At 44.8% G+C, this 15,433-nt stretch overlaps 1 protein-coding gene across 4 annotated transcripts in view; it reads left to right on the forward strand.

Moving 5' to 3' along the window:
• REPS1 (RALBP1 associated Eps domain containing 1) overlaps window positions 1–15,433 on the forward strand; it is a 134,816-nt gene that overhangs the window by 18,670 nt on the left and 100,713 nt on the right. For all 4 annotated transcript variants that reach the window (XM_069725937.1, XM_069725939.1, XM_069725938.1 and 1 more), the window contains exon 3: window positions 7,760–7,953. In XM_069725937.1, coding sequence (XP_069582038.1) covers window positions 7,760–7,953 — 194 coding nt within the window. The remainder of the gene's footprint in view (window positions 1–7,759; window positions 7,954–15,433) is intronic.

Here is a 15,433-nt window from a genome sequence, read left to right on the forward strand (position 1 = left end):
ATTTGTTTAAGCGTTCCAGAGTTATTACCACATAAAGGGATACTGGTCAGATTTCAGAAATTTGGCCCAGTCACGAAGGAGTTAACTCAATCTGTGCTAGACCCATTATTAGTAGTGAATGCAAGTAAAGTAAATCCTTCAGTTCTGTTCTCCCTGTTTAGCAGAGTTACCGAATACAGGTGGCAACCACTCCCAGCTGCAGTAGGCTACGTTCACATGCAGCGGTTTTTATCCGCTTTTTTTAATTGCGAGTTAAAACTGCTTTTTACAGTACCTGCAGAAGTTCTGAGATTTCATAAATCGCGCTTGTTACATGCAGACGCCTGTTTCCTGACTGAATTTGAGATCTGCAGCGTTTCTGAAATCTTCAGCATATCAATTCTTTCAGCTTTTTTTTTTTTTTTGCAGCATTCTTTCACCCATAATAAGCAATGATAACAATGAAAAAATAAACTGTTTTTGTTCTGTTTTGGGTGAATAAAACATTATTAACCCCCTTTACCCCCAAGGGTGGTTTGCACGTTAACCCCTTTACCCCCAAGGGTGGTTTGCACGTTAATGACCGGGCCAATTTTTACAATTCTGACCACTGTCCCTTTGTGAGGTTATAACTCTGGAACGCTTCAACGGATCCCAGTGATTCTGACATTGTTTTCTCGTGACATATTGTACTTCATGACAATGGTAAAAATTCTTTGATAGTACCTGCGTTTATTTGTGAAAAAAACGGAAATTTGGCGAAAATTATGAAAATTTCGCAATTTTCCAACTTTGAATTTTTATGCAATTAAATCACAGAGATATGTCACACAAAATACTTAATAAGTAACATTTCCCACATGTCTACTTTACATCAGCACAATTTTGGAACCAAAATTTTTTTTTGTTAGGGAGTTATAAGGGTTAAAAGTTGACCAGCAATTTCTCATTTCTACAACACCATTTTTTTTTTTTTAGGGACCACATCTCATTTGAAGTCATTTTGAGGGGTTTATATGATAGAAAATACCCAAGTGTGACACCATTCTAAAAACTACACCCCTCAAGGTGCTCAAAACCATATTCAAGAAGTTTATTAACCCTTCTGGTGCTTCACAGGAATTTTTTGAATGTTTAAATAAAAATGAACATTTAACTTTTTTTCACAAAATATTTAATTCAGCTCCAATTTGTTTAATTTTACCAAGGGTAACAGGAGAAAATAGACCCCAAACATTGTTGTACAATTTGTCCTGAGCACGACAATACCCCACATGTGGGGGTAAACCACTGTTTGGGCGCATGGCAGAGCTCGGAAGCGAAGGAGCGCCATTTGACTTTTCAATGCAAAATTGACTGGAATTGAGATGGGACGCCATGTTTCGTTTGGAGAGCCCCTGATGTGCCTAAACATTGAAACCCCCCCACAAGTGACACCATTTTGGAAAGTAGACCCCTTAAGTAACTTATCTAGAGGTGTGGTGAGCACTTTGACCCACCAAGTGCTTCACAGAAGTTTATAATGCAGAGCCGTAAAAATAAAACAAAAATTTTTTCCCACAAAAATTATTTTTTTAGCCCCCAGTTTTGTATTTTCCCGAGGGTAACAGGAGAAATTGGACCCCAAAAGTTGTTGTCCAATTTGTCCTGAGTACGCTGATACCCCATATGTTGGGGGGAACCACCGTTTGGGCGCATGGGAGGGCTCGGAAGGGAAGGAGTGCCATTTGGAATGCAGACTTAGATGGAATGGTCTGCAGGCGTCACATTGCGTTTGCAGAACCCCTAATGTACCTAAACAGTAGAAATCCCCCACAAGTGACCCCATATTGGAAATTAGACCCCCATGGAACTTATCTAGATGTGTTGTGAGAACTTTGAACCCCCAAGTGTTTCACTACAGTTTATAACGCAGAGCCGTGAAAATAAAAAATCTTTTTTTTTCCCACAAAAATTATTTTTTAGCCCCCAGTTTTGTATTTTCCCAAGGGTAACAGGAGAAATTGGACCCCAAAAGTTGTTGTCCAATTTGTCCTGAGTATGCTGATACCCCATATGTTGGGGTAAACCCCTGTTTGGGCACATGGGAGAGCTCGGAAGGGAAGGAGCACTGTTTTACTTTTTCAACGCAGAATTGGCTGGAATTGAGATCGGACGCCATGTCGCGTTTGGAGAGCCCCTGATGTGCCTAAACAGTGGAAACCCCCCAATTATAACTGAAACCCTAATCCCAACAGTAACCCTAACCACACCTCTAACCCTGACACACACCTAACCCTAATCCCAACCCTATTCCCAACTGTAAATGTAATCTAAACCCTAACCGTAACTTTAGCCCCAACCCTAACTGTAGCCTTAACCCTAACCCTAGCCCCAACCCTAACTTTAGCCCCAACCCTAACTGTAGCCTTAACCCTAGCCCTAACCCTAGCCCAAACCCTAACCCTAGCCCTAACCCTAGCCCTAATGGAAAAATGGAAATAAATACATTTTTTTAATTTTTCCCTAACTAAGGGGGTGATGAAGGGGGGTTTGATTTACTTTTATAGTGGGTTTTTTAGCGGATTTTTATGATTGGCAGCCGTCACACACTGAAAGACGCTAATTATTGCAAAAAATATTTTTTGCGTTACCACATTTTGAGAGCTATAATTTTTCCATATTTTGGTTCACAGAGTCATGTGAGGTCTTGTTTTTTGCGGGACGAGTTGACGTTTTTATTGGTAACATTTTCGGGCACGTTACATTTTTTGATCGCTTTTTATTCCGATTTTTGTGAGGCAGAATGACCAAAAACCAGCTATTCATGAATTTCTTTTGGGGGAGGCGTTTATACCGTTCCGCGTTTGGTAAAATTGATAAATCAGTTTTATTCTTCGGGTCAGTACGATTACAGCGACACCTCATTTATATCATTTTTTTATGTTTTGGCGCTTTTATACGATAAAAACTATTTTATAGAAAAAATAATTATTTTTGCATCGCTTTATTCTCAGGACTAACTTTTTTTTTTTTTTTTGCTGATGATGCTGTATGGCAGCTCGTTTTTTGCGGGACAAGATGACGCTTTCAGCGGTACCATGGTTATTTATATCTGTCTTTTTGATCGCGTGTTATTCCACTTTTTGTTCGGCGGTATGATAATAAAGCGTTGTTTTTTGCCTCGTTTTTTTTTTTTTTTTTTCTTACGGTGTTTACTGAAGGGGTTAACTAGTGGGCCAGTTTTATAGGTCGGGCCGTTACGGACGCGGCAATACTAAATATGTGTACTTTTATTGTTTTTGTTTTTTTATTTAGATAAAGAAATGTATTTAGGGGAATAATATATATATTTTTTTTCATTATTTAGGAATATTTTTTTTTATTTTTTTTTTACACATTTTGAAATTTTTTTTTTTACTTTTTTACATTGTCCCAGGGGGGGACATCACAGATCAGTGATCTGACAGTGTGCACAGCACTCTGTCAGATCACTGATCTGACATGCAGCGCTGCAGCCTTCACAGTGCCTGCTCTGAGCAGGCTCTGTGAAGTCACCTCCCTCCCTGCAGGACCCGGATCCGCGGCCATCTTGGATCCGGGGCTGGAGGAAGCAGGGAGGGAGGTGAGACCCTCGCAGCAACGCGATCACATCGCGTTGCTGCGGGGGGCTCAGGGAAGCCCGCAGGGAGCCCCCTCCCTGCGGGAAGCTTCCCTATACCGCCGGCACATCGCGATCATCTTTGATCGCGGTGTGCCAGGGGTTAATGTGCCGGGGGCGGTCCGTGACCGCTCCTGGCACATAGTGCCGGATGTCAGCTGCGATAAACAGCTGACACCTGGCCGCGATCGGCGGCGCTCCCCCCGTGAGCGCCGCCGATCGCGCTGGACGTACTATCCCGTCCATGGTCATGGGGGCCCACCCCACCTCGACGGGATAGTACGTCCCATGTCAGAAAGGGGTTAATGACCAGGCCAATTTTTACAATTCTGACCACTGTCCCTTTATGAAGTTATAACTCTGGAATGCTTCAACGGATCCTGATGATTGTGACATTGTTTTCTTGTGACATATTGTACTTCATGATGGTGGTAAAATTTATTTGCTATTACCTGTGTTTATTTGTAAAAAAACAAAAACAAAAAAAAAAACGGAAATTGGGCGAAAATGTTGAATATTTCGCAATTTTCCAACTTTGAATTTTTATGCCCTTAAATCACAGAGATATGTCACACAAAATACTTAATAAGTAACATTTCCCACATGTCTACTTTACATCAGCACAACTTTGGAAGCAACATTTTTTTTTTTTTTGTTAGGGAGTTATAAGGGTTAAAAGTTGACCAGCGATTTCTCATTTTTACAACACCATTTTTTGTGACCACATCACATTTGAAGTCACTTTGAGGGGTCTATATGACAGCAAATACCCAAGTGTGACACCATTCTAAAAACTGAACCCCTCAAGATGCTCAAAACCACATTCAAGAAGTTTATTAACCCTTCAGGTGTTTCACAGGAATTTTTGGAATGTTTAAATAAAAATGAACATTTAACTTTTTTTCACAAAAAATTTACTTCAGCTCCAATTTGTTTTATTTTACCAAGGGTAACAGGAGAAATTGGACCCCAAAAGTTGTTGAGCAATTTGTCCTGAGTACGCTGATACCCCATATGTGGGGGTAAACCACTGTTTGGCCGCATGGCAGTGCTCATAAGGGAAGGAGCGCCATTTGACTTTTCAATGCAAAATTGACTGGAATTGAGATGGGACGCCATGTTGCTTTTGGAGAGCCCCTGATGTGCATAAACATTGAAACCCCCCACAAGTGACACCATTTCGGAAAGTAGACCCCCTAAGGAACTTATCTAGATGTGTTGTGAGAACTTTGAACCTTCAAGTGTTTCACTACAGTTTATAACGCAGAGCCGTGAAAATAAAAATTATTTTTTTCCACAAAAATTATTTTTTAGCCCTCGGTTTTGTATTTTCCCAAGGGTAACAGGAGAAATTGGACCCCAAAAGCTGCTGTTCAATTTGTCCTGAGTACGCTGATACCCCATATGTGGGGATAAACCACTGTTTGGGCACACAGGAGATCTCGGAAGGGCAGGAGCGCTGTTTTCCTTTTTCAATGCAGAATTGGCTGGAATTGAGATCGGACGCAATGTCGCATTTGGAGAGCCCCTGATGTGCCTAAACAGTGGAAACCCCCCAATTCTAACTAAAACCCTAATCCCAACTGTAAATGTAATCCAAACCCTAACTTTAGCCCCATCCCCTAATGGGAAAATGGAAATAAATACATTTTTTAAAATTTTATTATTTTTCCCCCAACTAAGGGGGTAATGAAGGGGGGTTTGATTTACTTTTATAGCGGGTTTTCTAGTGGATTTTTATGATTGGCAGCCGTCACACACTAAAAGACGCTTTTTGTATTGCAAAAAACTTGCGTCTCCACATTTTGAGAGCTATAATTTTTCCATATTTTGGTCCCCAGAGTCCTTTGAGGTCTTGTTTTTTGCGGGACGAGTTGACGTTTTTATTGGTAACATTTTCGGGCACGTGACATTTTTTTTTATCGCTTTTTATTCCTATTTTTGTGAGGCAGAATGAACAAAAACCAGCTACCGTATATACTTGAGTATGAGCGGAACTCCCCCCCCCCTTAATTTTGCCACAAAAAACTGGGAAAACTTATTGACTCGAGCATAAGCGTAGGTAGGAAATGCAGCAGCTACCGGTGAATTTAAAAATAAAAATAGATGCTCCATACCGTTCATTATTGCCCCATCAGATGCTCCATATAAAGCTGTGCCACATATAACGCTGCATACCGTTCATTATTGCCCCATAGATGCTCTGTATAAAGCTGTGCCACATATAATGCTCCATACTGTTCATTATTGCCCCATAGATGTGCCATAGAAAGCTCTGCCATATAGTGCTCTGCACCGTTCATTATGGTCCCATAGATGTGCCATAGAAAGCTCTGCCATATAGTGCTCTGCACCGTTCATTATTGCCCCATAGATGTGCCATAGAAAGCTCTGCCATATAGTGCTCTGCACCGTTCATTATGGTCCCATAGATGTGCCATAGAAAGCTCTGCCATATAGTGCTCTGCACCGTTCATTATTGCCCCATAGATGTGCCATAGAAAGCTCTGCCATATAGTGCTCTGCACCGTTCATTATGGCCCCATAGATGTGCCATAGAAAGCTCTGCCATATAGTGCTCTGCACCGTTCATTATGGCCCCATAGATGTGCCATAGAAAGCTCTGCCATATAGTGCTCTGCACCGTTCATTATGGCCCCATAGATGTGCCATAGAAAGCTCTGCCATATAGTGCTCTGTACCGTTCATTATGGCCCCATAGATGTGCCATAGAAAGCTCTGCCATATAGTGCTCTGCACCGTTCATTATGGCCCCATAGATGTGCCATAGAAAGCTCTACCATATAGTGCTCTGCACCGTTCATTATTGCCCCATAGATGTGCCATAGAAAGCTCTGCCATATAGTGCTCTGCACCGTTCATTATGGTCCCATAGATGCTCCATATAAAGCTCTGCCATATAGTGCTCTGCACCGTTCATTATTGCCCCATAGATGTGCCATAGAAAGCTCTGCCATATAGTGCTCTGCACCGTTCATTATGGTCCCATAGATGCTCCATATAAAGCTGTGCCATATAGTGCTCTGCACCGTTCATTATTGCCCCATAGATGTGCCATATAAAACTGCTACCGGTATATATAATGCTGCTGCTGTAATAAAAAAAAAATAAAAAAAATGCCATACTCACCTCGCTTGCTTGCAACTCCTCAGCGTCCTGTCCCAGCGTCTCTCCGCACTGACTGTTCAGGCAGAGGGCGGCGCGCACACTATACTTTGCAATGCACTGTGTCAGATCAGCGATCTGACAGGCAGTGCAGGGAGGCTTCCCGGAGCCTGCTCTGAGCAGGCGCTTGAAAGCCACCTCCCTGCAGAACCCGGAAGGCCCCCGCAGCCATTTTGGATCCGGGCCTGCAGGGAGGAGAAGGTAGGAGACCCTCGGAGCAACGCGATCACATCGCTTTGCTCCGAGGGGCTCAGAGAAGCACGCAGGGAGCCCCCTCCCTGCGCGATGCCTCCATATGCCGCCGGAACGCTGTGATCATCTTTGATCGCAATGTGCCGGGGGCTAATGTGCCAGGAGCGGTCCGTGATAGTGCCGGATGTCAGCTGCGATAGCTGACACCCGGCCGCTCTCCCCACGTGAGCGCGGCTGATCGCGTTAGACGTACTATCCCGTCGGTGGTCACACAGGCCCATACCACCTCGACGGGATAGTACGTCTAATGTCAGAAAGGGGTTAAACATGGACTGTAGCCAAAGCATATAATCCACACCCAGAAAATGTTGCAAAAAAAAAACTGAAAAAATCCTGTAAATGGATGTCTTGAATGCAGAGTTTTGACTAGAGAGGTGGATTTCACTGCCAAAAAAAACGCAGGAAAAATGTTATGTGAACCCCGCCATAGACAGGTAGAAGCCACAATGAATTTGATTATAGGGATAATCTAATCAGACCCAAGCTGCAGCTCTCTTGCGGCCCATCGCTTCTGACAGAAAGCTTTCATCTCATGCTGTGAAAATGACACGGTAATTTCAAGTTTTGAGAATCTAATGTGATAACCAATTGTGGTGAGTCCACCTGCCACTCCAGCAAACACAACCGCCACAATGAGCCAGAAACTAACGCCGTTATCTATTAACAAAAAGCCAAATGGAAATCACTCTCTTCCTATTTCAGTTAAGGATCTGCCTCTTCCGAGATTCCTGGTGTCGAAAAACGAGCAAGATTCAAGACACTCGGTCGCCCACGGTTCAGACGGTGATAACTCCTCGTCTTATTCAGGAGTTATTCCACCTCCTCCTGGCAGAACTAACGTCAAGAAAAGCTCAGTCAGTCATGATGCTATTCCGTCTCATGGTCCAACAGAACAGGTAAAATTCATCTTTTTTTTTTTTTCTAATAAAATGATTGATTGGCACCACGCATAATGAAACTGAGTGAGCACCAACTTTTATTATACACAACAATGTACTACAAGACCTGTGTAACTAGATGACACTTCAAAAACATTAAAATGTTAAAGGGACTCTGTCACCTGAATTTGGCGGGACTGGTTTTGGGTCATATGGGCGGAGTTTTTGGGTGTTTGATTCACCCTTTCCTTACCCGCTGGCTGCATGCTGGCTGCAATATTGGATTGACGTTCATTCTCTGTCCTCCATAGTACACGCCTGCGCAAAACAATCTTGCCTTGCGCAGGCGTGTACTATGGAGGACAGAGAATGAACTTCAGTCCAATATTGCAGCCAGCATGCAGCCAGCGGGTAAGGAAAGGGTGAATCAAACACCCGAAAACTCCGCCCATATGACCCAAAACCAGTCCCGCCAAATTCAGGTGACAGGTTCCCTTTAATATTAGAGTGTAATAGACCTGTTTCACTTATTCATTCTCGTCGGGACTATTGTAACTCTCTATTAATCAGCCTCCCTCTTACCAAATTCTCCCCAATCCAATCTGTCCTGAATGCTGCAGCCAGGATCATATTCCTCAGCCAGGATCATATTCCTCACCAACCGTTACACTGATGCCTCTACCTTATGCCAGTCATTACACTGGTTACCCATCCACTCAAGAATCCAGTACAAAACTACTACCCTCATCCACAAAGCTCTCCATGGCTCAGCACCACCCTACATCTCCTCTCTGGTCTCAGTCTACCACCCTACCCGTGCCCTCCGCTCCGCTAATGACCTCAGGTTAGCATCCTCAATAATCAGAACCTCCCACTCCCGTCTCCAAGACTTTACACGTGCTGCACCGATTCTTTGGAATGCACTACCTAGGTTAATACGATTAATCCCCAATCCCCACAGTTTTAAGCGCGCCCTAAAAACTCATTTGTTCCGATTGGCCTACCGCCTCAACGCATTACCCTAACTATCCCTGTGTGGCCCATAAAAAATAAAAAAAACATAATTGGGTTCCTCGCATCATGTTCTCATACACTTTATGCAGTTATTAGCCCTCTGTGTCTATACTGCTACATACTTAGGCAGTTAACTGGTTCATGCAGCTTTACATGAACGTCTGATCCTTACACTATGGCTGGTCCGAATAACTAAAGCAATTGTTACCATGTACCTCTCGTGTCACCCGTTTTTTCTTATAGATTGTAAGCTTGCGAGCAGGGCCCTCATTCCTCTTGGTATCTATTTTGAACTGTGATTTCTGTTATGCTGTAATTTCTATTGTCTGTACAAGTTCCCTCTATAATTTGTAAAGCGCTGCGGAATATGTTGGCGCTATATAAATAAAATTATTATTATTATGTCGTAACGGAGTGCTCCACACTAGGTTGGTTCTGGCAGTGTTAAACAGCTGTCATCCACCACTAACGGACTAGGGGCCAATCTATCAAATTTAAAACTATTTATTCTGTATAGTAAATACCCAAAAAGCGCAAAAATAGAAACTCCAAAATTTAAAATTTTTCTGTCAACGTGCTATACCCCCTCCTGATATAGACACAGTTTTATAGTGTGGGTGAATGCAATTAGTGATAATCAATCTGATATTTTTTTACTACGTTTGCACAAGAAAATGACTTTAAAAAACTGTGTGTGTATATACATACAGTGGGGCAAAAAAGTTTTTAGGTATTTAGTCAGTCAGCAATAGTGCAAGTTCCACCACTTAAAAAGATGAGAGGCGTCTGTAATTTACATCATAGGTAGACCTCAACTATGGGAGACAAACTGAGAAAAAAAATCCAGAAAATCACATTGTCTGTTTTTTTAACATTTTATTTGCATATTATGGTGGAAAATAAGTATTTGGTCAGAAACAAAATTTCATCTCAATACTTTGTAATATATCCTTTGTTGGCAATGACAGAGGTCAAACGTTTTCTGTAAGTCATCACAAGGTTGCCACACACTGTTGTTGGTATGTTGGCCCATTCCTCCATGCAGATCTCCTCTAGAGCAGTGATGTTTTTGGCTTTTCGCTTGGCAACACGGACTTTCAACTCCCTCCAAAGGTTTTCTATAGGGTTGAGATCTGGAGACTGGCTAGGCCACTCCAGGACCTTGAAATGCTTCTTACGAAGCCACTCCTTCGTTGCCCTGGCGGTGTGCTTTGGATCATTGTCATGTTGAAAGACCCAGCCACGTTTCATCTTCAATGCCCTTGCTGATGGAAGGAGGTTTGCACTCAAAATCTCACGATACATGGCCCCATTCATTCTTTCATGTACCCGGATCAGTCGTCCTGGCCCCTTTGCACAGAAACGGCCCCAAAGCATGATGTTTCCACCACCATGCTTTACAGTAGGTATGGTGTTTGATGGATGCAACTCAGTATTCTTTTTCCTCCAAACACGACAAGTTGTGTTTCTACCAAACAGTTCCAGTTTGGTTTCATCAGACCATAGGACATTCTCCCAAAACTCCTCTGGATCATCCAAATGCTCTCTAGCAAACTTCAGACGGGCCCGGACGTGTACTGGCTTAAGCAGTGGGACACGTCTGGCACTGCAGGATCTGAGTCCATGGTGGCGTAGTGTGTTACTTATGGTAGGCCTTGTTACATTGGTCCCAGCTCTCTGCAGTTAGGTCCCCCCATGTGGTTGTGGGATTTTTGCTCACCGTTCTTGTGATCATTCTGACCCCACGGGGTGGGATTTTGCGTGGAGCCCCAGATCGAGGGAGATTATCAGTGGTCTTGTATGTCTTCCATTTTCTAATTATTGCTCCCACTGTTGATTTCTTCACTCCAAGCTGGTTGGCTATTGCAGATTCAGTCTTCCCAGCCTGGTGCAGGGCTACAATTTTGTTTCTGGTGTCCTTTGACAGCTCTTTGGTCTTCACCATAGTGGAGTTTGGAGTCAGACTGTTTGAGGGTGTGCACAGGTGTCTTTTTATACTGATAACAAGTTTAAACAGGTGCCATTACTACAGGTAATGAGTGGAGGAAAAGAGGAGATTCTTAAAGAAGAAGTTACAGGTCTGTGAGAGCCAGAAATCTTGATTGTTTGTTTCTGACCAAATACTTATTTTCCACCATAATATGCAAAAAAAAGATAAAAAAAACAGACAATGTGATTTTCTGGATTTTTTTTTCTCAGTTTGTCTCCCATAGTTGAGGTCTACCTATGATGTAAATTACAGACGCTTCTCATCTTTTTTAAGTGGTGGAACTTAAAAATGGGAAAACTTAATGACTCGAGTATAAGCCTAGGGCGGGACATGCAGCAGCTACTGGTGCATGTCAAAAGTAAAAATAGATATTAATAAAAGTAAAATTAATTGAGACATCAGTAGGTTGTGTTTTTGAATATCCATATTGAATCAGGAGCCCCATATAATGCTCCATAAAGTTTATGATGGCCCCATAAGATGCTCCATATTAAAATATGCCCCATATAATCCTGCATGAAGGTTAATAATGGCCCCATAAGATGCTCCATAGACACATTTGCCCCATATAATGCTGCACAAATGTTGATTATGGCCCCATAAGATGCTCCATACAGACACTTGCCCCATATAGTGCTGCACAAACGTTGATTATGCCCTATAAGATGCTCCATTCAGACACTTGCCCCATTTGCTGTTGCTGCGATAAAAAAAAAAAAATCACATACTCACCTCTCCGTCACTCAGGCCCCCGGCACTTTCAATATTCACCTCCTCGTTCCAGCGCCGCTCCATCTTCAGCGTCTTCTGCACTGCCGTACAGGCAGAGGGCGCGCACTAACCACTTCATCGCGCCCTGTGACCTGAGCGTCACTGCGGAAGACGCTGAAGATGGAGCAGCGCCCGGAACGGGGAGCAGGTGAATATCGCGCAGAGCACTGCGCTCCCCTCCCCGTTATACTCACCTTCTCATGGCACTGTGCCATCCCTGCTTCCCCGACGCCACAGCTTCATCCTGTACTGAGCGGTCACCGTTACCGCTCATTACAGTAATGAATATGCGGCTCCACCCCTTTGGGAGGTGGAGCCGCATATTCATTACTGTAATGAGCTGTACCATGTGACAGCTCAGTACAGGAAGAAGCTGGGGGCCAGGGAGCCGGAGACCTGCAGGGACCGCGCCAGGAGCAGGTGAGTATAATTAGACAGCCCCTGCCGACCCCTGGGTATGACTCGAGTATAAGCCGAGAGGGGGACTTTCAGCCCCGCAAAAAATGGGCTGAAAATCTCAGCTTATACTCGAGTGGATAGATAGAGATACATAGATATATAGTTCAAAGGTACATATACACATACACCCAGTGGGTACGGAGAGTAATCATACCCCTTTTGCTCAGACACTCATATTTAAGTCACATGCTGTTCATTTCCATGTGATCCTCCTTTTAGATGGCTCTACTTCTTCATTGGAGTCCAGCTGTGTTTAATTAAACTGATAGACCAAAATGAGCATGAGGTCAAAGGAACTGGCCAAGGAGCTCAGAGACAGAATTGTGGCAAGGCACTGATCTGGCCAAGGTTACAACAGAATTTCTGCAGTACTCAAGGTTCCTAAGATCACAGTGGCCTCCATAATCCTTAAAGGGAACCTGTCAACCTGAAAATCGCGGGTGAGGTAAGCCCACCGGCATCAGGGGCTTATCTATAGCATTCTGTAATGCTGTAGATAAGCCCCCGATGTTACCTGAAAGAGGAGAAAAAGACGTTAGATTATACTTACCCGGGGCGGTCCCGCTGCTGGTTAGGTCAGATAGGAGGCGCCGCAGCGGACCAGAGACGCCCATCTTCTTTCCATTACGTCCTCTTCTGATCTTCAGCCACGGCTCCGGCGCAGGCGTACTTTGTCTGCCCTGTTGAGGGCAGAGCAAAGTACTGCAGTGCGCAGGCGCCGGGCCTCTCTGACCTTTCCGGCGCCTGCGCACTGCAGTACTTTGTTGTGCCCTCAACAGGGCAGACAAAGTACGCCTGCGCCGGAGCCGTGGCTGAAGATCAGAAGAGGACGTCATGGAAGAAGAAGCGGACCTGAGACGCCCATCCGACCGGACCAGCATCGGGACCGCCCCTGGGTAAGTATAATCTAACGTCTTTTTCTCCTCTTTCAGGTAACATCGGGGGCTTATCTACAGCATTACAGAATGCTGTAGATAAGCCCCTGATGCCGGTGGGCTTACCTCACCCGCGATTTTCGGGGTGACAGGTTCCCTTTAAATGGAACAAGTTTTTGACCACCAGATGTCTTCCTAGAACTGGCCGTCCAGCCAAACTGAGCATTCGTGGGAGAAGAGCCTTGGTGAGAGAGGTAAAGAAGAACCCCATGATCACTGTGGCTGAGTTCCAGAGATGCAGTAGGGAGATGGGAGAAAGTTCCACAAAGTCAACTATCACTGCATCCCTCCACCAGTCGCGCCTTTATGGCAGAGTGGCCCTACAGAAGCCTCTCCTCAGTGCAAGACATATGAAAGCCTGCATAGTTTGCGAAACAAAACACACGAAAGACTCCCAGACTATGAGAAATAAGATTCTCTGGACGAAGATAGACTTTTTTGGTGATAATTCTAAGCGGTATATGTGGAGGAAATCAGGCACTGCTCATCTCCTTCCCAATACAATCCCAACAGTGAAACATGGTGGTGGCAGCATCATGCCATGGGGGTGTTTTTAATTTGCAGGGACAGGACCACTGGTTGCCATTGAAGGAAGCATAAATGCGGCCAAGTACAGAGATATCCTGGATGAAAACCTCTTCCAGAGTGCTCTGGACCTCAGACTTGGCTGAAGGTTCACCTTACAACAAGACAATGACCCTAAGCACACAGCTAAAATAACAAAGGAAAAGGAGTACAAGTCCAAACAAAAATTAATAAAATAACTATTTTCTTTGTAAATAGATAGTAATAGCCTATATAAGAACAGGCATGAACAAATCACAGACAAAAAGACTCATGTGGGATAGCTCCGTCACTGTGGTAACAGAAAGGGCTGTCCAGCAGACCCTGGAGGTACAGTCCATACACCTTGTCATAATAACACGAATCCAATACATTTTATAGTACAGGGGTAAGTATATAAATTAAATCAGCAATAGAAACGGCAAACATGAAATGTTCCATCAACCCTTATTCTAACCTGCCTAACATAATGCAAAGTATAAGGGAATACCCCTTTAAGGACATCTGGACTCACCCATAAACGTATCTGTCAGTGCGCGCTAAGTAGCAGCTCCAACGCACGTTTCGCGTGGGCTTCTTCCGGGGAGGGTTTATTGTTCTCAACACATTCCGCTATGTAATGAATAAAGATGTACAACTGGAATTTCTCCTTCGCCTCATTGGGGTACACAGACCGTGGGTGTATGCTGCTGCCACTAGGAGGCTGACACTAAGAGATACAAGAAAAGTTAGCTCCTCCCCTGCAGTATACACCCCCCTGCTGGCTCTCAGCTAACCAGTTCTTGCTTAGTGTCCGTAGGAGGCACACGGACAGGTCTGCTATTCAGACCCAGAACTCTTTATCTTTTTACCTTTTACAACGGACGAATGGGGCGACGGATTCTTTCATGTTCCGTTCTCCCCGAACCAACAACAGGCGAGCACGGGAGTTTTACCTCTCCGTATTCCCTCCTGCGACGTGGGAAGCCACTGCCTGAGCTGATCCTAGGGGCAACGGGCCCCTTCAAGGGCACCGATCTCCCCCATCCCCCCCCTTATCAGACGAGCACTGGAGTGTCACCTCCAGTATCCTCTTCTGCAGCCAGGCCTATTGCCGGACATTCAGCCCTGCACACCAGGTTTACCCTCGGCTGTTCTGAGGCACTTTTCAGTGTGGCGTCCGAGCAGCCCCCACTGCACCACCACTATTAAAAGCGGATGGTACAAGGAGGCGGACGGTTCCTCTCCTCCTCCATGCTAATGGGAGGATGGATTGAGGTTTTGTCTCGATCACTGCACCGTCCAAGCAGCAGCGACAGCAGAGGTTCCCTTCTTTATGTCCTGCTAAACAGAGCTGCATACTCTGCCTTGCGGCAGATTTCTAGGTAAGTGCTGGGTTTTGAGCGGCTGGAGGGCTCTGCGCAAGCGGCGGTAACCCCCTTTTTCATTTTCCCCTCCTTTCTCTCTCGGCGCCGGCCGGCACCAAAAATTTAGCCCCCGGCTTTGCCTTGGTGTAGGCCGCAATCCGGAGTCTCCGCCCATGCTAGGCCGCACGTTTAGGCTCCGCCCCCCCATTCAGGCGCTTCTCGCTCCAGATGAGAACACTCCATATTCTCGGCGGCCATGTTCATCCCCCTGTGGCTTCCGGACACAAGCTGTGTATACCCGGAAGCGGCTGCTGCATCGGTCCCTGCGGTTTTCAGCGCCGGAGAATCTCTTCCAACGCTGACCGGGGTTTTCCTGGAACCGGGTAGGGAGACACCGCTCCATGCCCATAAAGCTGATC

Source organism: Ranitomeya imitator, chromosome 5 (genome assembly GCF_032444005.1).
Source record: "Ranitomeya imitator isolate aRanImi1 chromosome 5, aRanImi1.pri, whole genome shotgun sequence".
Lineage (NCBI taxonomy): Eukaryota > Metazoa > Chordata > Amphibia > Anura > Dendrobatidae > Ranitomeya > Ranitomeya imitator.